Source organism: Stereum hirsutum, assembly GCF_000264905.1.
Source record: "Stereum hirsutum FP-91666 SS1 unplaced genomic scaffold STEHIscaffold_3, whole genome shotgun sequence".
NCBI classification, from domain to species: Eukaryota; Fungi; Basidiomycota; class Agaricomycetes; order Russulales; family Stereaceae; genus Stereum; species Stereum hirsutum.
Genome location: NW_006763133.1, coordinates 1,817,449 through 1,835,738, shown reverse-complemented (window position 1 = coordinate 1,835,738; position 18,290 = coordinate 1,817,449). Strand labels below are relative to the sequence as shown.

Sequence of the window (18,290 nt, the reverse complement as noted above, 5' to 3'; positions counted from 1 at the left end):
ACGCACAATGCCTCGACGGGTTTACCTGTGCGTTATATGTTCCGGACCAATCCTTCACTCGTTTAGTTTTCCATAAATTTTCTATTGTTTCTTCTGGCATTGTTTTCATGGTGAGGGTAATGTAGAGCTGCATCGAATATGTCCCCATTGAATGGGGCCATTTATTACCATTATGGAGGCGGCGGGTGAGATGTGTTGTACATGGTTGCACACGTACAAGAGCAGGTATATAGAAAGGTCTGGCTGAAAGACAGAAGGTCCATAAAAAGTCATAAAGAGCAACGTACACACTACACTTGCGTCCCATTTTGAAAATGACTGAAAGGCCACGTACAAGCATAATCGTCCGGCACGCAGCTGCACACGAGCCGTCACTGACGGTGAGTCGTGCTGAATAACGACCTTGTAGCAATGGAGCGATCACATACTGCCAACAAGGCTGCCGTTGATCGTGCGGTAAGTTAAAATTAACAAAAAAAAAAACTCCAAGTAATAATAAGGGTCATCGAAGAGGCACCGCATCTACCCCAATCTCAAAAATGAGCATGGAATGACAGAACTCGTCTGTCCACCAAGCCCTCACACATCTCCTGACAACGTCGGTGCCCTTCCCTGCCACCACGTCCACGCCCCCAGCCCAAGCACAAAATTGCCCACCCCGAACGCAGCATTGCCCGCGCCGATGAGGACGAACAAATACCAGACGAGGCCGACGACCCTATCTAGGACACGGCCGGTGTAACGCTTGAGGTTGGGATATGAGACGGGTGTGGGCGTGTAGCTTGGTGGGAGTTGGAGGAGGGGAATTGATGTGTGAGGCGTCGAGGGTGGTGCAGGGAGGAGGAGCATGCAGACGATTGGTTTCTGTTGCAGTGAGGTGAGGTGAAGTGAGATGAGAGGTATGTTTAGTTTAGCGGAGATTGAAGGTTAATGTTGAGGCTCGCAATAAGGTTGCGAGAGGGAGGAAGGGGAAGGTGCGGAAAGAATGATAGATCGAGGAAAGTTGTTGGTTTGGGATTCAAGGTGGGATGAGGAAATGCCTTACATGGTCAGAGGTCGTGTAGAATGGGATCGAGGTGTAGAGAACGTTCGTAATATCCGTTTTCTCCGGTGTCCGGGGAGAATCAGTATATGTGGTATACAACACTCTATCGGTCCAAGAAGGCGTGCGCTTCGTACTGAAACATAGGAGGCAGAGGCAAAAGCAACGTGTAAACGATACGCTCAGGGCTGCGCGCTTACGCTACAATGAAAGAGAGGAAGAAACAACACGGACCTATATCGATCTACCTCTCCCAGGCTGTATTTATACGTACACTTGAACTGCCAGAACTCGCCTTCACGAAAGCCTTGGAACACGTGGTTCTTGCGTCGTTCTATTAACAGCTGATCGTACTCTTTAAGCTCTTCGCGGCCTTGAGACGAGTCAAGTGCGGCTGCGAGGTCAAGACGTTTGCTGGGACCGGAAAGGGCATGCGTTGCGGGAAGGGAGAGACGGAAATTGAGGTCGCCTAGGAAGAAGAGGTGGGATGTGGAGTACATAGTTGTGGGTGCGTGTGAGGATGATGACGGAATGGGGTCGAAGAGCAGGGAGCCGACTATGTGATGGAAGTCTGCTATGCGTTGGGCGAGCTTCGGCTCGTGTGCGTTCAAATGCGCACATACGAATCTGGGACAAAATCAGTGCCGATTCGGACTGGGACGAGACAATATACGAACGTGAATATCTCGCCCGCGCCACCTTGCTCTCCTTCGACAGTAAAGCGAACCCCAACACCACCCTTGTTGCCCATCCATCCTGGGCCACATCCGGTCCACTTGGTCTGTACATCGCGCACTTTACGCCCCACACCCGTGTCCTTCGCATAAACCAGTAATGCGACGCCGACATTGACGACTTTGGCGACAAGGGTATATCGTTCCTTATTAGTAGCGTGTTCCTCTATTTGAGAAAGGATAAGAGAGTTCCTGTTCTCGATGACCGGACGCGACAAGCCAGACACTAGTGTTTCGAAGCAGCTAGTCAGTTACAGATCAAGAGTTTATACAGAATAATGCCACAAACAGCCTTGATGAAGGGGAAGAAGTTCTTGGAAACCAACAGCGACGATATCAGGAGCACGGTCGCGAGCCAGGAAGTTAGATACTTCGAAGGCTGGCGAGAGCCAGTCTACAAGATTCTGTGGCAGACCGTCGTTGCCCTGGAGGGCTGTATTATAAGACGCAACCTGTACAAGCAGTCTGTCTTCACTAGACTGGACAGGCATCGCAGTGGATATTTATCAAGTTATTAACAGGGCGCCGTCCTGTCTAAAGGATGAATGAACGACGTCATGATTAGGATACGTTAGAGTTAGAGCTGAGCGAAGCGAGCAGGCCGTACGATTCGCCTTAATGATGACCAGCACTCGCAAGGAGTGTGTTGTGGTCGCTGTGGATGGCGACAAGGACAATGTGGGGGACGTGCGGGGTGGCGAGAGGGCAAGGTATGACGCAGCGGGAGGCGTGTGTTTGGCTGGAGGCTACGTTTGCCGTCTGCGTGTTCCTTCATGACCATCATCTGAGATTGCTCGCGCTCTTTTCCCTGCCGTGCCATAAATCATGCCTGCTTCGGACAACGGTCTCTCCTTGTCTTCTGACTTGGTCTACGACTCGGCCCTCATCTTCTGGCGCACTGTCGTTAATGTCTTCTTCAGAGAGGTTCGGCCAAGAGGCGCTTTCAACATTCCACGAGATGGACCCGTTATTCTCGTCGCTGCTCCGCATCACAATCAGGTAGAGTCGATGTCTCGCCAAAGTGAAAGTGTTCGTCTAATATGCCATTTCTACCCAGTTCCTTGACCCTCTACTTTTGATGCTGCAAGTCCATAAGGAAACACGCAGGAAAGTCCAGTTCCTCATCGCTGCCAAAAGTATGAAACGCAAAGCAATTGGCTTTTTTGCCGGTCTCATGTCAAGCAGTGCGTGTGTTTAGGATTGCATACGTCGGTGTCTGCTCATTCGATTCTACAGTCCCTGTTGCTCGTGCCGCGGACGATGCGAAGCCTGGCACTGGCAAAGTTTACCTTTCCCCAGACGACCCATGTCTTGTCCTTGGGGATGGCACGAAATTCACCTCCGAGTTTACCCCCAAAATGCAAATCATGCTCTCGAAAGCCGTCGGCTCCCCGGTAGCGGAAGTGACGGAGGTTATTTCGGACACGGAGATGCGCATTAAGAAAGAGTTTGGTGGTGACAGTGGCAAGAAGACGACAAAGATTAGGGAGAAGTTGGCCGAGCTGAAAGAGCAGGAGGGCGCGACCGGTCTGGACTTCAAGCGTCTACCCTTCGTGGACCAGAAGGAGATGTACCAGTACGTTTACCATGCTCTCACCACCAACGGTTGTATTGGCATATTCCCCGAGGGTACGTCGGTCTAGATGCGTCTGCACAGACAAGCCCGCTCACACACTCTAAATGATCTGTACAGGTGGTAGTCATGACCGAACAGACCTCCTCCCCTTGAAGGCCGGCGTGTCTCTCATGGCCCTTGGAGCTATGGCTAATGACCCAAATGTCAAGGTTAAGATTGTCCCGGTCGGTCTTTCATACTTCCACGCCCACCGCTTCCGGTCCCGGGCAGTCGTCGAGTTTGGTTCAGCCATGGATGTCCCTCAAGAACTCGTTGAAATGTTCAAGCAGGGTGGACCGGAGAAGAGAGAGGCTGTGGGGAAACTGTTGAATCTTGTCTACGATGGGTTGAAAACGGTCACAGTCCGTGCGCCCGATTACGACACGCTTATGGTCAGCCTTTCATATATGAATTCATGCACACGACCTTATAGCTAAACGGTGTTCAGGTCATCCAAGCAGCTCGGCGATTATACAAGACACCATCACAACATCTGACACTCGGTCAAGTTGTGGAGTTGAACAAGCGTTTCCTCGAGGGCTATCAGCATTTCCATGACGAGCCAAAAATACAAGACCTACGAAAGAAAGTGCTGAAGTACAACCGTCTTGTCCGGGATTTGGGTCTCCGAGACCACCAGGTTCGTGTCACGTCGCGTGGATTTATTTATTAATTGTCATCTAACTTCGTTGCAGGTACCTCGAGCTCAAAAGGCCGGGTGGAAGACTTTGGGTCTTCTTCTCTACAGAACAGGCCTTCTCATTGTTTGGACGGTATTCGCGCTACCCGGAGTCATCCTCAACGCCCCTATTTTCCTGACGGCGTCCATTATCTCAAGAAAGAAGGCGAAAGGTAAATTGAATTTTCTCGCAATCTGCAGTACCAATTTAACAGTATCTCAGAGGCCCTCGCTGCGTCCGTCGTCAAGATTGCCGGCCGTGATGTACTCGCGACATGGAAAGTCTTGATCTCATTGGGCGTCACTCCTGTCCTCTACGCTTTCTATGCCTTCCTCGCGACTCTAGTTGCCATCAAAGCCAATGTCCCCATGCAGTGGCGAATTTGGACACCTTTTATCGTCATCCTGGTGCTTCCCTTCATCGGTTACGCCGCTCTGAAGTTCGGCGAGGCCGGCATGGATGTGCTCAAGTCAGTTCTTCTATCACATGCCATCGAAGCTCGTGCACCCTAACCGTTCCGAAACAGATCATTGAGGCCGCTCATCGTCGCGGTCGTTCCAGGCCAACAGCGATATTTAAACCGGCTAAAACAGATGCGGCAGGACCTGTCAAACGAGCTCGCGGAGGTGATCAACGAATTTGGTCCGAAACTTTACGGCGAGGACTTCGACAAGGTTCGTACTCTCGTGCCGTAATCCCAGTCTCGTGCTTCCGAGCTGCATTCAAAAATCCCCACTTCTTCTCGTACTTACGTGTAACGTTGCAGTGGCGGATGCTCGTTCCTTCTGCCAGTGTGCCGCCGTCTAGTGGGACGCCGGGGATCTGGCGCAGGAAGAGCGGTGTGGGCGCTGTCGATGCCCAAGGGAACTTGCTTGTCCATCCGATGGTGAGTCTTCGTTTGTTCGGCTATCGCGACTGCTCCCGAACAGCATCAATCGTCCAATGTCGCACGACCTCTTACTGACCTTCCGACTCTTCTATTTTTCACTTCCGTCGTACATGCGTTTATGCCTACCTTCATGTCCGCAGACTTGGCTCGACGAGCGACTCTTCGGATGGTCGCACTCTGCGACGCGAGGTACGAGTGCATGGGGGGGAGGTGGCACGAAAAGTCAAGAAATCAGCCGTGCACCCAGTCCCGACGCGTCCGACGATGAAGACGCGGGCGACTACGATAACGTCCTCGGTTTCTTGCCCTCCTCGCACGACGGATTCCTCACACCTGGCCGTCATCGATCGCGCAGCAACCAAAACTCGTATGCGGACCTCCAGAAACTTCGCATGGCGAAGCCAGGGACCTCAGGTTCTCCCTATCAGTCCTCGCAAGCAGATGGAAGTCCTACGACGAGTCCAACGGATATGGATGGGAATGGGAACGGGAATGGAGATAGTGGGCTGCATCATCGGAGAGAGAGAAAGATGAGTCTGAATGATCGGGTGGCCGTCAAGAGATTGAGTGCGTTGGACCGTGAGGAGGGCTTCAAGGAGTGTACGGACGATATCAATAAGGAAATTCAGGCGTCTAAACACGAAAAGGGCGCATGAGGAGTTGCTTTGTTACATCCTTATCCGGTCACTAGCGGGACAGTGCTTGATTTGTTTACCGTCTTTTTTTTCTGTCTTTTCGTCTTTTCGTCTTTTCTTCCCCTATCTTCGCCTTTCCTCTCAGTTTCGGCCGCTGGGCATCCGTAGTAGCTCTTGCTTGTCTACCTGGGAGGCTCGGACGGACAGCTGTACTTGTTCCTAGTGTTTCCATGTGTTTGTACGAATACAGACTACTCACACGCTCATCATGCACCATACATTCCTCAAGAAATACATCCCTACCTATTCGAATTCATTGTCTACCGTCTTCCGAGTTGCTAGTTAGCCACCGTAAATCGTCCCTCGGATATGAAAGGCAAATATTCGGATATTATACGGTACTACGGCGCTCCGTACAGGGCCGAGTCACGGCAGCCCTCGGACCTCTATGAACGACTTCGAGAGGTAGAACTTGGAGAACAGCATCCCACACCCCCCACACCTTTTGGACCCACGTTCGGTCACCCCGGCCCAGGCATAAATAGGACATAGAGTGAAACCCGCCGCATCCGGTGATTGTAGGCATATGGGGCATCGGGAGGAGAATATGGCGTGGGGGGAAAGGGGCAATGAGCGCCTGAACGCTGAACGGTCGAACAAGAGAACGCGGGCTCGAGGTGATGGCAGGGGTGGGAGGATGGGGTGGTGGAGGGACACGAACCGTAGGTCAGTGTTATCGTCGAAGAACTGTTTGCGCGATGCGACGAGTGCGGAGAGATAAGTTAGCAGGACTTGCGTTTTCTTTACATACAGAGCCCAGACTGGGAGTGATCGGGAGCTCGGATATGACGGGCGTAACTGAAGTAGTGGCAGCCGTAAGAAGGAAGGGCAAAGAAGAGGGGGGAGGTGAGGGGAAATGGTAGGACGCTAATAGGCGAAAGGCGAATGGTCCAGACAGATTTAAAAGAGGAGGATCTGGTGGTAGTGGAAGAAGTGGTGGTAGGCTATATGGTGATTCGGACGTAACGGACGTCGAGGCGCGCACCTGGATCTGCGTGCATCCCCCTTCCTGGGCCTTGCGGCTTCCTAACGCCTCGTCGCCCAGGTCCATGCATCGAATTTCGCGCTTCGTCCGCGTGCGAAATGGCGTGGAACGTGCGGCGTGATATGCGTGTAACATGAGGTTAGGACAGCGTCAGTGCTCTGCGCTGATTCAGCCGACGAGGGAGGAGAAAGGCATGGACCGCACACTCATACCGCGGCGCGGTATAGTTGCGAGGATGGTTAGTACGGTGGGTGGGTGGGTGGTTGGGTAGGTGGATGGACGGGCGGGGAGTTCATTAGCTGCGGCTTACCATTGTCGCAGAATGGGTACCCTGCCCTCTCCAGAGACACAGACAAACAAAGCACTGAACGTCTGAACCCCGAACGACATGCGACTACAAACGGACCGGTGAAGACACCTAACTTACGGGGTATATTTTGTGATAACATAGATGGGCGTACCCCTCGACGAGCCGCACTTTTCGACGACGAGATACGGGTCTGTCGATGTGGAGGCGGAGGAGGCCATAGACGGACAGACGAAACAAACAGAAAGATCGGTGGGCGGCACAGGACAGACCGGAATGCGAGGGCGAATCGGCACACACGTAAGAGTCGACTACTGAGACTGAGGCCTGAGGGCCTGGGGAGGCGTCCAGCGAGAATGGCTGCAGCAGCTGGTGGTGAGTGAGATGTGCAAGCGATGTCGATGGGGGCTCTGCGATCCAGATAAGAGAGCTCGACGGTGCCGTGTCCAACTTTTTCTCGCACTTTGGCTGTGCTTATACACCGAACCGGCCGCACCAGTCACATTGCTGGTATGCAGTCTCTCAGGTTCGCAGAGATAAGAGGCACAATGCACGTATACGGCGAGGCAGCCAGCTGGCCCTGCGTGCTTGGAAACAGCTGACGTCGTTTACTTTCACGCCGGTACCTGCACGGCACAGGCCGAATGAAAAACAAACTGAGAGGAGAAGAAAAAAAGAGAAAGAGAAAGCAAGAAGTCAAGGGCAACCATCGGGTTGGGCAAGCTGGTTCCTGCGGCTTGCGAATTGCAGCCACACGAGCTGGTACAACAAGTCGGCGGATCGATTGGATGGTGGCACAGGGGTGTTGAGACAAATTATACAGGCGCGGACGGACTAGTACAGCTAGAACAGCTCCCTCGGTTTGCCGGCCGTTAGGACTTCTACACCCGTCTCCGTGATTCTGGAGTGAAAGAAGTCGCAGGGTCCGAGGTCGTCCGTATTTTGTAAGCGATATGGAAGGGTTTACGTTGAGATGAGGCGGACTAGAGAGAGAGAGAGAAGGAACACTCACAGTAACGTTTCCTCGAATTGCGCGCTTTTCTTCCCATCGACGGTCGTCGCAGTCCAGCTATCCGGCCAATGCATTGCTTCCCAGTGGCTTCCGAGATTGATCATCTAAACAATCAGGGCAGCATTCATCAGATGACGATACGAGACAAGCAGTCCGCCAGACCACGGAGGAAGAGTTTAAAGGAACTCACTGGCTCGATAGTGAATGTCTGTGGGAGATGTGGGAAGAAGGGGTTTACATACATATGAGTCCTTCAAGGCACAACACCGGGCAGACACGACTCACCATCCCAGGCTTCATAGTCCCGATAGCCTTGTTCTTGGCATAATGCGGAACATTGGGCGCACAGTGGAAAAGGTCGTTGATTCCATGGCCTGTATACGTTCTGACGACTGAACAGCCGTTTGCACGGGCGATGGGTTCGCTAGAACGTACAGAGAACAATAAGACGACGAAAGCCGACCAGTGGGCCACATGATCACACTTACATCGTTTTTCCGAGGTCACGGAAGAGGAAACCTGGCTTGCAGAGCTTGATGGCCTGGTCGAGAGATTCTCTCGCAGTACGAATGAGCTTCTTCGAGTCGTCATCTATCCGGCCCACAGGGTACGTCTCATTGAGATCACCGTGGAAACCTAGAGAACAATCTGAGTTAGTCCACCGAAGAAGGCTCATAGGACGAGCGTAGCTAACCGTCATAATAGAGCGTCACATCTGTCGAAAACGGTCGCGGTGAGCGAGAAAACAGAGTAAACATGCCCGATGAGATCAACTATACCGATATTGACGATATCTCCCTCCTGCAGCTTCCGTTGATCGGGAATGCCGTGACAGATTGCTTCATTCACGGACCTTAAGGCAAGGTAAAGTTTAGATAGAAATAGATAGATATAAGGGTGGCGAAATCGAAGTTCGCGGATGGAATGGATCTTAAAACGTACGTGCAGACAGATTTGGGGAAATTTCGGTAGTTCAAGGGCGAAGGGTATGCGTTCCGTTCGATAGTAGCTTCGTGAACGATAGCGTCAATCTCGTCGGTGGTAATTCCGGGACGGACATGGGATGCGGCGATGTCAAGAACTTCTCGCGCGAGCTAAAGCAAGCAAGAGACAAAGTCTCGTGAGTATTTAGAATCCCGTTTCCTTAAAGTCCGACTTCGACGTCCGTGAACGTGGCCGTGTGAACGCGACTGGCTAATTGATACACGAGCGCTCAAATCGAACATTTGTGCAAGACTTCCAGTAGACCTGGGATGGATTCGTGGACACCCGTACGATCCGTCCATGATTACGCAGATATAGGACACACCTTGCAGACCACCCGCATCTTCTCTTGCTCCTCCGGTGTCAGAATACGGGGAGGTTGGCCAGCGCGCCTGCTCTCGGAGGTAGGTACGCCTTCGATGCGGAGTAACAGAATCAGCTCACACAGCTGCTTTGACACCGCGAACGAAACCCATGATCCTACCGCTTTCAGCATAGTCTGGCCTCTTAATGTGTTCGGGAACTATTCGCGTAGGCGAAAGAGGATATACAGGGCGCAGGCTGCCGGAGAATCTGTGGTCGTAAAAGGGATTGAACGTGCCATCGCCACCTGAAACGACAGGAACCGAATTAGAACGAACTGTAGAGCAGAGTCTGACATGACACGAACTTTTGCTGATAGATGGATCGTCTAGCAAAGGCTGTCGTGGTGCGACGATGTCGTGCACACGCTTGTGCATTTTCTGCAGAGGCATCAGCATCGTGTGGCGTAGACGCTCGTGATAAATGACAGACCCCTAACGTGCAGGCAAGAGCATTAGCGAACAGAATATTATATCGCTAATCGCCTGTCCAAACCTACAGTCGGCTTTGAAGCATTCCTGCCCGCAGAAGAATGAGCCCTGTATCCCAAGTCTTGCCCCCCAACCGCCCATGAGTGATGCGTAGCTACTATAGCATTTTGACTTCAGAGTGAGCGTACTTGTGGCATGTGGGACACTCTAGTTTAGAAGGAGGGTTGCCGTTTGGACATTTCGCACTCTGGCAGGCAACTGTACCACTCATTGCAGTGGATGACTAGTGTGGCACCGGCTGGGTAGAAGCGACAACAGAGGATAAACGAGTGTATGTAGGCGCCGGCCGATGAGAAAATTTGATTATGGACGAATAAACCACGTTTTTGACATTGATGTTCGCACGCACCGCCACATAACGTGGCTGCGAAGGAGATCGACAAGCGTGCCACGCCCCCAACACGCCCCCAGTCGGAACCAAATCTCAACACGACCTCGCGACGCGTCGCGTCTCAGGAGTCGTGTTCTGCTCAGGCAGTGCAGGCGTGGAAAAGAACAAGAAGGTCGAGGTGAATATTCGTCGATACGTATACGTATAAGGAGACGGTCGTCTTCAGAGGCAAGAATTACGGGTGGTGACCAGGCTGCGATACAGAGCGATAATGACAATAAGCTGGGAATACATACGGCGAACGTGAAGAAAAGCATACTGTGACGCGGAGGATGGAGCGTGCGGTAGCGATTAGTCGAGAGGAGAGGTGGGGGTGTCAAAGAAACAGGAAAACACGGGTGGAAAAGCAGAGCAAGGCGAATAAGTATATGCAACAACAGAGTCTAGTGATATTAATGGGAGGATCATAGGCGGGATTAAATGGCTAGCAGGTCAAGATGATTAAACGGGAGGTACGGTGAGAGCTTTTGGACATGCGTGATGGATAAGATAAGGAGAAAACAGTCCCGTCAACCAGTAACAAGGAGAAAGAGAGATCATCGCGCCTTGCGGCAAGTACACGTCCACCATGCTGTGATACCCCTCTCGCGAACGAGCCTCGACCGCGCGGACTGCCCCAGCGTCGACAAGGGTTTCCAACATGGAGAAGATGGGTAAGGGGCTTCAAGGTTCGTGGTCGAGTTTGAAGGAGAGGCGTTTGTCGCCGGCAGCGCGGAAGAGGGCGCGATAGTGGGTGGCACCGAAGACTTCGACGAGCATTTGCTCATGGGAGCTGACCCATTCGACGGGAGGAAGGGCACGTATTGTGCGATAGAGACCTTCGCCCGGGACTCTCTCCTCCTTCACGAGCACGAGAACGCCGGTGAGTAGGCATTGGAGGAGGTGGAGGAGGTCGGCGATGGGAGTGACCGTATGGCGCATGCTGGGGAAGACCGCACTATGGAACACCATCTCCCACTGAACGCGACGGTCGGGGCTGAAGAATGACGAGGCATTGAGAGGGATTTGGAGGTGCATGTTCGGTGAGCGAGGGACACCGCTGGACGAGCGGTGAGGGGGAGAGCACTCGATGGAGAAGAGCATTCGTGAGTCAGAAGGGTTCACATCTCGCCATCCGTGATGTTGAACCAGTTGTGTTTTGAGTGCCATCAGCCACCGCCGGGCCCGGGCGTACGCCGTGCCGAGGGCGTCAGCGCTGGTGAGCGGAATATGTGTTCGTTTTGCCCATTCGTCCATATTGCGAACATCGTTTGAGAATACGACTTCAGGGGGTGCGGACATGTTGATGTAATGGGAGGAGACGAAAAAAAAACGGGGAAAATGCGCTGTACGACGGGCGGCGAAGATAAGTCTAAAGCGAAAAAATAAGTGCCGAACAAAGACCTACGCGAACTAACAGGGCTCGGCCTGGAGATGCTGTAATATAGAGGCCGAAAGCGGGGCGAGAGGAGGAGGCGGGATAAGTTATGGGAGTTGGGGCAGGGGAGATGAGGGCGAGGAGGAGAGCATGCCCGGCATGGAAAGTATTTGAGGGGACGGCGCGGTTGCAAAGTCGCCTCGGCGATAGCAACCGGCTGCCTCCTTCGCTGGGGAACGAGGACGGCGCACCTCCGCTCGCTGGAACATGAGGCTCCCTGGCCTTCCCACGCCCTACCTCCTGGGCTCCGTCCGCCCGACCCCTTTTAGAACAACGTCCGGCCACGGCCCCTTCATCCCTTCTGCGCATCCCAAAGGAGCTGTCTTCAAACATATCATGCCCCCTTCTCTCGCTCCGTCTCGCTCTTTTTTTTTTTTCAATACAGTCCTACCTTCCCGGCCGTCAAAGCAACCGCCGTCCTCTGTTTCAGCTTTCGGGGCGCCCCCTTTTCACGACACCGACGTCACCATCGCAATATGCGACCACCGCTCAGGGTGCCTCGCCGGGTCCGCGAATAAAAGGGCGACCACAATCCAGACGCGGCGAACTTCATTGTTGGTCTCTTCATCTCCAAATGGCATTCCCCGCTCACTCTTTCGGACAGGTACTAGCTACCACTGCGCTGCACAGAATTTGCCTCAACCTTTCGCTGCGGTTGGGTACTTACGGCGGTGATCTTGCCGATTTATTTGTCCTACTAGTTTACAAGCGCGGCCATTCCGAACACCATCCATTTTTGCACCCTGGATGAGTGCATATATGTACAACGGCTACCGGTTTGTATCTGTTTGAGCTACGTGCATAGATGCCAGACCAGAACCACGTTATGATTCCGGCACCCGAGCCTTTTGCAACATGCATGTCGTCTTTCTGCGACCTACATCCTCGCTTCGTATGACACACTTCCTACCAATCTTGAAGTAATAAAAAACCCCGACTTCCTAGGTTTCCGGATGATGCGGAGAACGCGACCTGCGAGAAGAAAACGCGAAAGTCAATGTGGACTTGATGTGGACCTGTGTGGACGCGTCGAGTCGCGTCGAGGCGCGCTGCAGATCTCCCCTTGCACGTGCTTATCGCGTGGTGTCCGGCATCTGCCGTTGAGGATACCCTCTGACTCCGATTTCGGGTGGCGTTGCAGCCCTCTTCAGTTCTTGCAAGGTTCATGTCGACTCTTCTTCTCTAACTAGTCCCGTCTTTTTGCCTGAACACATACAAGCATAGAATTTTGCATCATTTCCCAGGCTATGGCGATCCCTACGCCCCTCCAATCGACAAGTCCGTCAACGATCAAGCCCGCTCTGAACGCGCTGCAGGGTGACCCAAGTCGTGCTTCCACTCTTCTCGCAAGCACCATCCCCGAGGATCAACCTGCAGGAAATGACTTTGACATATACGAGACTTACCGACGCACACTCATGGACGAAGATGTGAGTGTCAGTCATCAGGCACAGACCGAGACATTGACGAAGGCTCGGTTGTGGCGTATTCAGATATCTGCGCCCTTGGCCGCTATACTGTCGTTGAGCGAACTGGTCCTGCAATCCGATGGTTCGTGTGGTACTTTACGACAATTAAGCACAGCGTTGTTGATATCTGGTTGAGATCAGCGGATACGATGTTCGAGCTGGTCAAAGCTCTCAACGACGGTGCCGAAGAGTTAAGAAAACGCATTCCGAATCCCATCGGTCTTAATGCTGGCTGTGAGCTGTTTATCGCGTTTGTGACGTTGTTCCCACATGAATCTAATGTATGTATTTCTTCGGCCTCGTGTGCTGTGCGTGCTTCACACTGATACCCTCCGAAGAGTTTTTCCGCCTTGAAAACGGAACTCGTCAGTCAAGGGAAGAAATACGTCGCCGAGGCGCTTACCTACCGCTCTAAGATTGCAGAGCTCGCCCTAGGTTTTATCAAAGACGACTCCGTGGCAAGTATTCTGTCTTTTTCTGGTTAGCTTCGCTATTGCTCAACCGAAGAATCAGATATTGACACACTCATACTCGCGGGTCGTGATGCAAACCCTGCTGCATGCACACAAACGCAAGCGGATATCGGTCTATGTGACGGAGGCTCGACCACGTGGGCTAGGGTGAGATCACTCCGCTCCGCTGCTTTCTCCCAGCGATCTTACATTGTCATATCAGGATCAAGACGTACGAAGCGCTAACGGCTGCAGGCATTCCGTGCACGGTTGTGCTCGACTCGGCCGTGGCATACGTCATGGACAAGGTTGACTTCGTCCTTGTGGGTTCGGAGGCAGTCGTCGAGAGTGGAGGGTTGATCAACGCCGTGGGCAGCAATCAGATGGCTATCATCGCGAGAGCCGAAAACAAACCATTCTATGCCCTTGCCGAAAGGTCGGTCGTCGTCGGAGGCGCTCCCCTGAATGTGTCGCTGACAGCCCCCTTCCAGTTACAAATTCCATCGTCTCTTCCCTCTTTCTCAGTACGACCTACCCACGCACAATCCAGGGACGCTCGCGTTCCCGCAATCTGCCCAACGGCCAGGCGGCGAACTCGCTGCGAGGCCCTCACTCTTCGTGTCCAAGAATTCGACGCCTTCGTCATCGATAGAGCGATCGACCCTTCCAACCTCTCTGCTTCCCGCCGCGACTGTCGAGCGGACGATGACTGCCGATCAAATATCCAAGAATCCTGACGTCGACTACACAAGGTGACGACACTTTCTCGCAATCGGTGGCCGTCGAAAACGTTGCTCATCCTCCCCATTTCTTGCACTCAGGCCCGACTTGATTTCTCTCGTCTTCTCCGACGTCGGCACGTTGACGCCAGAGGGTGTCAGTTCCTATTTGGTCGGCATGTTCGCAGGCTGACAGGTCGCGACGAGATCTCGAGGCTCGGCTATTACGCTTTGCCAACGATTAAACTCAGGAGTGACACGGCGTACCCTGGACGGATCGTCGTGTCGATAGAGTTTGCGATAGTGTTGAAACCACAGGTACTCTAATCACATTCGATCTGTACAATCTCGCGGCTCGCGAGACGGAGGGGGTCCCGCGTGCGGTGCCTTTACAGCCGGGGAAACAAATTCCAAGTTTCCAGTATCACCAGCACCATCCATCGTTGCATGGTGATATGGCGGCGTGCTGCCATGTAGAAGGAACGTGGTCAAAGCGTATCTTCTGTGAAGACCGGGATTTTGGCATTCGGTCTGAAATGATCCGGAAGCAAAGTGCTGTCATCCATTGAACTTTCCTCTGCGAAGGCGAAGGCTGTTGAGAATCATCGCGAGATCTCGGAATCAACTGTTCATCTTTTCGCGTGAAGTTCATTTCTCGCTGTTTCATCATCTCATTAACGACCTTCCGCTTGTCTTGCTGCCTTCGATATTCATAGATGTTCTGGATACCCGCGTCGGGACTCGTCTAGTCCGTGATAACTTTACTTTGTGCATCTCTCGAGCAGTACCCTTGAGAACTTTTCGCAGTCTTTTGTGAGCTCGCAAAGTCGCCCTTCGCCATTTCGTGGTTTTTCTCGGGCTCGCGTTCCGGCAACGTGCATACTGATCCAGCCATCGATACCCCTCCCCGACTGCCTCATGAGACGGTCAGGCCAGGCTCTCGGTTCTCTCGGATAAGCGTTGTTGAGCTTTAGCCTTTTGGCGTTCTACCGCACGACCTCGTTTATACCTTGACCTATGGCAAGCCGTTTTACCCCCGTTCCGCAATGCTCTTGTGGGAAGCGTCTCCTCGAGGATTTGTCCAGTCCTTTTTCATTTGCTCCGGAATCCGGTCGGAAGATGTTATCAAGGATCTTTCGAATCCTCGGAGGTGAGTGACGCATGCGTCCGCTCATGTTAAGAGCGTTATATCACTTGGCTCGTCGGTTCCCAGCTCGGACCTATAAAAGCCTACACCGCTCGAGGTGATTTCTGCAGCGATTGCCCGCTTCAGAAGAAGGATGTGTCACCGTCGAAGGTTGGTGGCCTTCCTACTGCTCTTATCCCCACTCCACCGTCTTACCTGGATCGTCGCTTAGGGTTACGAACACCTACCTCTGTGGGCACGAGATTACCTCGGTGAGTTATGAAGTCATCCTTCCTTCTTCCATCAATCGTCTGACGTCGATGTTCATTGATATCACGTGTAGCCAGATGAAGATGTAAGTCCGAGACGTCGTCGTCGATCCCGTCTCTGGTTATCGAACGTCCTTTTGTCCTCTCTACGTTTAGATACACTGCGACAGCCGATGGTGCAAGTTCAGTCCCAATCATCCACGGGACTGTGTTCCTCCTCAGTGTACTCAGACTTGTGCTCAGGCGTGAGTGCTCATGGCCTTCGTTGCACAGGCTTGCATGCTAAACGTCTATTCTTCACACAGTCGAATGTCGCCTCACATGATCAGTACGTCGTTAGGATGCTGACGATGATACGCTCGCTCACGCTAGTTCCCCCTTCTCAGATCCTCACCCCAACTCCATGTGTCCCTTCTGCTTACAGGCGGGAGTCACTCCTCGAAGATAGATGCATGCAGCCGCGCCGCGCTCCGAAGTATACCTGAGAATCATAACGAGACGTACTCGACACCCGATGAATACTCTCCTGTAGTAATGGCTCTAATCGCTCGTACAAGTTATAACTAGTCTTTGTAAGATGAAGGGGGACAGCAGATAATCTGGATGGTAGAACACAAGTTACTGTAGATAACGGATAGTGAAGTCGTGACCCTTTTTAACCTTCTTGATTGCTCTTGCCGAATTCTGTAGTGCTTACATACTACTACGATACGGTTCTAGCTGTCTTGTTGGAAACTATTGCCGAAAAACCTTACTTGCCATGGTAGTCCTCCGCGCTTTGTGCTCTTCCTTTTGTTAGTATGTAGTCGTGATAAGTTTTTTTCCCGCACTACGCGAAGGCACGCGCAACAATAGGGTAAAGCGACGTTCGTGCGAACCTCACTAGGCGCCCAGAAACGGATCATAACCCCATTTGAAGCCGTGCAGATTAAAGTTGAACATTCTGACTGTCGAGACGGCTCAGCCCAAGACAGGATACTTCCGTCGCACGTGGCCGTGTGAGAAGTTACAACTCCGCGAGAAAGCCTGTTCGCAGCCGAACGGCTTCTCAGCATCATCTTTGTCGACTCCGCTTCCGAACACTCGTTTACTTGCTCGCTACGCGGCTGCTATCCACGACAAGGGTCCTGCTTCCATAGGCTCGTTCTGCTTTTGAATAAACCCTTCACTGCTGGAAGGATATGTCATCGCTGGACTTCTCTCAGTGGATTTTTCCTATAGCTGCGTTAGAACAGACTCCAACAGCTTTGGAGCGTTCTCTACAAGATGAAATGTATAACCGGAATCGAGGCATCGAGTTCTTGTTTCGCTTGGGGACATCAATTGCACTGTGGGTAGTGAAATATACCGTCTTTCAAACCTGGAAAGCTCACCGTTCTTAGCCACAAAGCGGCGATCTTCACCGCCGCCACCTGGTTTCATCGGTTCTTCATGCGCCACTCTATGGAAGATTATCATCGACAAGTTAGCATCTTCCTTGTTCATGTCATTCTCTTCCACGGCGTGCACTGATATACTGGTCTCGAAATACACAGGAGGTCGCAGCTGCATGTATATTCCTCGCCACAAAAACGGAGGAATGTGGTCGCAAGCTTCGCGATGTTGCCCGAGTGTACTGCGCTAAATCGGACAACGTCGACATCAACGATGTGCCCTCTCAGGGGAAGGTAGGGCACGCGCCGCATCTTGCACTACCTTCCAGAAGCTAACATTGAGTAGACTATCGATATCACCTGCGACATGATCCTCTTGACAGAGGAGGTGTTATTGGAGGCTTTATGCTTCGATTTTGTCGTTGAAAGTCCACATGCAGATCTCGTCGACCTCTTCGAGAAGTTTGAGTGCGCTACCAAGCTTCAAGACTATGCGTGGACCATAGCTCATGACTCGTTAGTATCCAATCCCATCAAGCCATACTGCGACATGTTCTACCTAGGGCAAGCTGCCTTTTCTAATGGTTTATTGTCTATAGATATCGGACACCACTCTGCGTACTCTATCCACCAAAAATCCTGACAGCATCTGCCTTTGTGCTCGCCCAGCATCTTGCGGAGCCTTCCAGCTCGCAAACGCTTGACCCATTATTAGAGCAATTACGCGCGCCACATCCAAATGCAGGGCCGTTTACTCCGACATCGCCTGAACAGAGACAGTTACCGCATGAGTTCCTGATGACTGATTCTGAGATGATATCCGTACGAGGTGGGACTTATGGCGTTTATGCGGTACTGCTTTTGATGGCTGACACCATCCGGGACTCAGACGCGCTTTCCATCCTCCTCGAATTCTACCACTGGCAGGCAACCGTGAACTCAATGGAGCACTTACAGCGCCTTGCTGCGGTGAGTGCGGGATTTTGTATACATCCGGGTTAGCTACTCATAACTTACATGCAGGTAACTCTACCAACGTCGACTTCTCCGCGACCTGTCCTATACCCCTCTCCAGATCTCTCAAATGGACATTCCAGCACTGCAGACCAGACAATACCACCACCGGCACCGAATAGCCAGCCACCCGAACCACCTCGAACCACTACTGTCTCAAATGGGACTTTTCAACGTAGCCCCGCAAAGCCAAGCGGTCGAAGACTGGATCTCAGCTAGCGTCTTCCGTATCTGGCTTGTTTGGGGACGGAGAAAGCATCGTG

The 18,290-nt window shown here is 52.4% G+C and overlaps 8 protein-coding genes across 8 annotated transcripts; 4 read left to right on the top strand and 4 right to left on the bottom strand.

The window, feature by feature from the left end:
• Positions 1-579: 579 nt before the first annotated feature.
• Positions 580-2,267, bottom strand: STEHIDRAFT_51190 (inositol polyphosphate phosphatase; the record flags this gene model as incomplete). The annotated part of the gene is made up of 5 exons (XM_007300393.1): positions 580-864; positions 1,046-1,178; positions 1,277-1,669; positions 1,720-2,002; positions 2,066-2,267. The coding sequence occupies 5 exons, from the start codon at positions 2,265-2,267 to the stop codon at positions 580-582; spliced, it is 1,296 nt and encodes a 431-aa protein (XP_007300455.1).
• A 270-nt stretch (positions 2,268-2,537) lies between these two features.
• STEHIDRAFT_119059 (glycerol-3-phosphate O-acyltransferase) lies at positions 2,538-5,918 on the top strand. Its single transcript, XM_007300992.1, has 10 exons — positions 2,538-2,775; positions 2,834-2,960; positions 3,013-3,405; positions 3,470-3,783; positions 3,840-4,031; positions 4,087-4,243; positions 4,294-4,540; positions 4,598-4,745; positions 4,838-4,957; positions 5,101-5,918. The coding sequence occupies exons 1-10, from the start codon at positions 2,602-2,604 to the stop codon at positions 5,614-5,616; spliced, it is 2,388 nt and encodes a 795-aa protein (XP_007301054.1). The 5' UTR covers positions 2,538-2,601; the 3' UTR covers positions 5,617-5,918.
• Positions 5,919-5,971: 53 nt separating this feature from the next.
• On the bottom strand, positions 5,972-7,365 carry STEHIDRAFT_119058 (uncharacterized protein). Its single transcript, XM_007300991.1, has 5 exons — positions 7,102-7,365; positions 6,951-7,034; positions 6,641-6,721; positions 6,317-6,342; positions 5,972-6,097 (listed from the first exon to the last, which is right to left on the bottom strand). Exons 2-5 carry the CDS (start codon positions 6,951-6,953, stop codon positions 6,022-6,024), a joined length of 186 nt encoding a protein of 61 aa, XP_007301053.1. The 5' UTR covers positions 6,954-7,034; positions 7,102-7,365; the 3' UTR covers positions 5,972-6,021.
• A 344-nt stretch (positions 7,366-7,709) lies between these two features.
• On the bottom strand, positions 7,710-10,066 carry STEHIDRAFT_166266 (methionine aminopeptidase). Its single transcript, XM_007300990.1, has 13 exons — positions 9,926-10,066; positions 9,805-9,858; positions 9,614-9,687; positions 9,428-9,553; positions 9,269-9,357; positions 8,902-9,053; positions 8,739-8,812; positions 8,654-8,674; positions 8,448-8,595; positions 8,245-8,383; positions 8,150-8,167; positions 7,960-8,063; positions 7,710-7,848 (listed from the first exon to the last, which is right to left on the bottom strand). Exons 1-13 carry the CDS (start codon positions 10,006-10,008, stop codon positions 7,791-7,793), a joined length of 1,140 nt encoding a protein of 379 aa, XP_007301052.1. The 5' UTR covers positions 10,009-10,066; the 3' UTR covers positions 7,710-7,790.
• A 303-nt stretch (positions 10,067-10,369) lies between these two features.
• STEHIDRAFT_145170 (uncharacterized protein) lies at positions 10,370-11,484 on the bottom strand. Its single transcript, XM_007300989.1, has one exon. The coding sequence runs from the start codon at positions 11,467-11,469 to the stop codon at positions 10,852-10,854; it is 618 nt and encodes a 205-aa protein (XP_007301051.1). The 5' UTR covers positions 11,470-11,484; the 3' UTR covers positions 10,370-10,851.
• A 1,324-nt stretch (positions 11,485-12,808) lies between these two features.
• On the top strand, positions 12,809-14,667 carry STEHIDRAFT_74402 (nagb/rpia/CoA transferase-like protein). Its single transcript, XM_007300525.1, has 8 exons — positions 12,809-13,035; positions 13,099-13,156; positions 13,216-13,355; positions 13,413-13,532; positions 13,588-13,694; positions 13,750-13,962; positions 14,018-14,278; positions 14,348-14,667. The coding sequence occupies exons 1-8, from the start codon at positions 12,853-12,855 to the stop codon at positions 14,436-14,438; spliced, it is 1,173 nt and encodes a 390-aa protein (XP_007300587.1). The 5' UTR covers positions 12,809-12,852; the 3' UTR covers positions 14,439-14,667.
• An 852-nt stretch (positions 14,668-15,519) lies between these two features.
• On the top strand, positions 15,520-16,461 carry STEHIDRAFT_119054 (uncharacterized protein). The gene is made up of 6 exons (XM_007300988.1): positions 15,520-15,542; positions 15,604-15,643; positions 15,715-15,726; positions 15,797-15,885; positions 15,946-15,968; positions 16,027-16,461. Exons 1-6 carry the CDS (start codon positions 15,526-15,528, stop codon positions 16,086-16,088), a joined length of 243 nt encoding a protein of 80 aa, XP_007301050.1. The 5' UTR covers positions 15,520-15,525; the 3' UTR covers positions 16,089-16,461.
• Positions 16,462-16,722: 261 nt separating this feature from the next.
• Positions 16,723-18,246, top strand: STEHIDRAFT_92608 (cyclin-like protein; the record flags this gene model as incomplete). The annotated part of the gene is made up of 7 exons (XM_007300987.1): positions 16,723-16,970; positions 17,023-17,104; positions 17,176-17,307; positions 17,360-17,529; positions 17,613-17,842; positions 17,903-17,982; positions 18,037-18,246. The coding sequence occupies exons 1-7, from the start codon at positions 16,822-16,824 to the stop codon at positions 18,244-18,246; spliced, it is 1,053 nt and encodes a 350-aa protein (XP_007301049.1). The 5' UTR covers positions 16,723-16,821.
• Between the last annotated feature and the right edge of the window lie 44 nt (positions 18,247-18,290).

Coding starts and splice junctions, on each gene's coding strand:
- STEHIDRAFT_119059 (XM_007300992.1), top strand. CDS start 2,602: ATGCCTGCTTCGGACAACGGTCTCTCCTTGTCTTCTGACTTGGTCTAC. Junction 2,776..2,833: donor CTGCTCCGCATCACAATCAG/GTAGAGTCGATG, acceptor ATTTCTACCCAG/TTCCTTGACCCTCTACTTTT. Junction 4,244..4,293: donor CTCAAGAAAGAAGGCGAAAG/GTAAATTGAATT, acceptor ACAGTATCTCAG/AGGCCCTCGCTGCGTCCGTC.
- STEHIDRAFT_119058 (XM_007300991.1), bottom strand. Junction 6,343..6,640: donor GGGGATGCACGCAGATCCAG/GTGCGCGCCTCG, acceptor TCGCGCAAACAG/TTCTTCGACGATAACACTGA. Junction 6,098..6,316: donor GACGATAACACTGACCTACG/GTTCGTGTCCCT, acceptor TGGGTCCAAAAG/GTGTGGGGGGTGTGGGATGC.
- STEHIDRAFT_166266 (XM_007300990.1), bottom strand. CDS start 10,008: ATGAGTGGTACAGTTGCCTGCCAGAGTGCGAAATGTCCAAACGGCAAC. Junction 9,554..9,613: donor CGATCCATCTATCAGCAAAA/GTTCGTGTCATG, acceptor CTGTCGTTTCAG/GTGGCGATGGCACGTTCAAT. Junction 9,054..9,268: donor AGATGCGGGTGGTCTGCAAG/GTGTGTCCTATA, acceptor TGCTTGCTTTAG/CTCGCGCGAGAAGTTCTTGA.
- STEHIDRAFT_145170 (XM_007300989.1), bottom strand. CDS start 11,469: ATGTCCGCACCCCCTGAAGTCGTATTCTCAAACGATGTTCGCAATATG.
- STEHIDRAFT_74402 (XM_007300525.1), top strand. CDS start 12,853: ATGGCGATCCCTACGCCCCTCCAATCGACAAGTCCGTCAACGATCAAG. Junction 13,356..13,412: donor TGTTCCCACATGAATCTAAT/GTATGTATTTCT, acceptor TACCCTCCGAAG/AGTTTTTCCGCCTTGAAAAC. Junction 13,963..14,017: donor TTCTATGCCCTTGCCGAAAG/GTCGGTCGTCGT, acceptor GCCCCCTTCCAG/TTACAAATTCCATCGTCTCT.
- STEHIDRAFT_119054 (XM_007300988.1), top strand. Junction 15,886..15,945: donor ACTCAGACTTGTGCTCAGGC/GTGAGTGCTCAT, acceptor TTCTTCACACAG/TCGAATGTCGCCTCACATGA. Junction 15,969..16,026: donor AATGTCGCCTCACATGATCA/GTACGTCGTTAG, acceptor CCCCCTTCTCAG/ATCCTCACCCCAACTCCATG.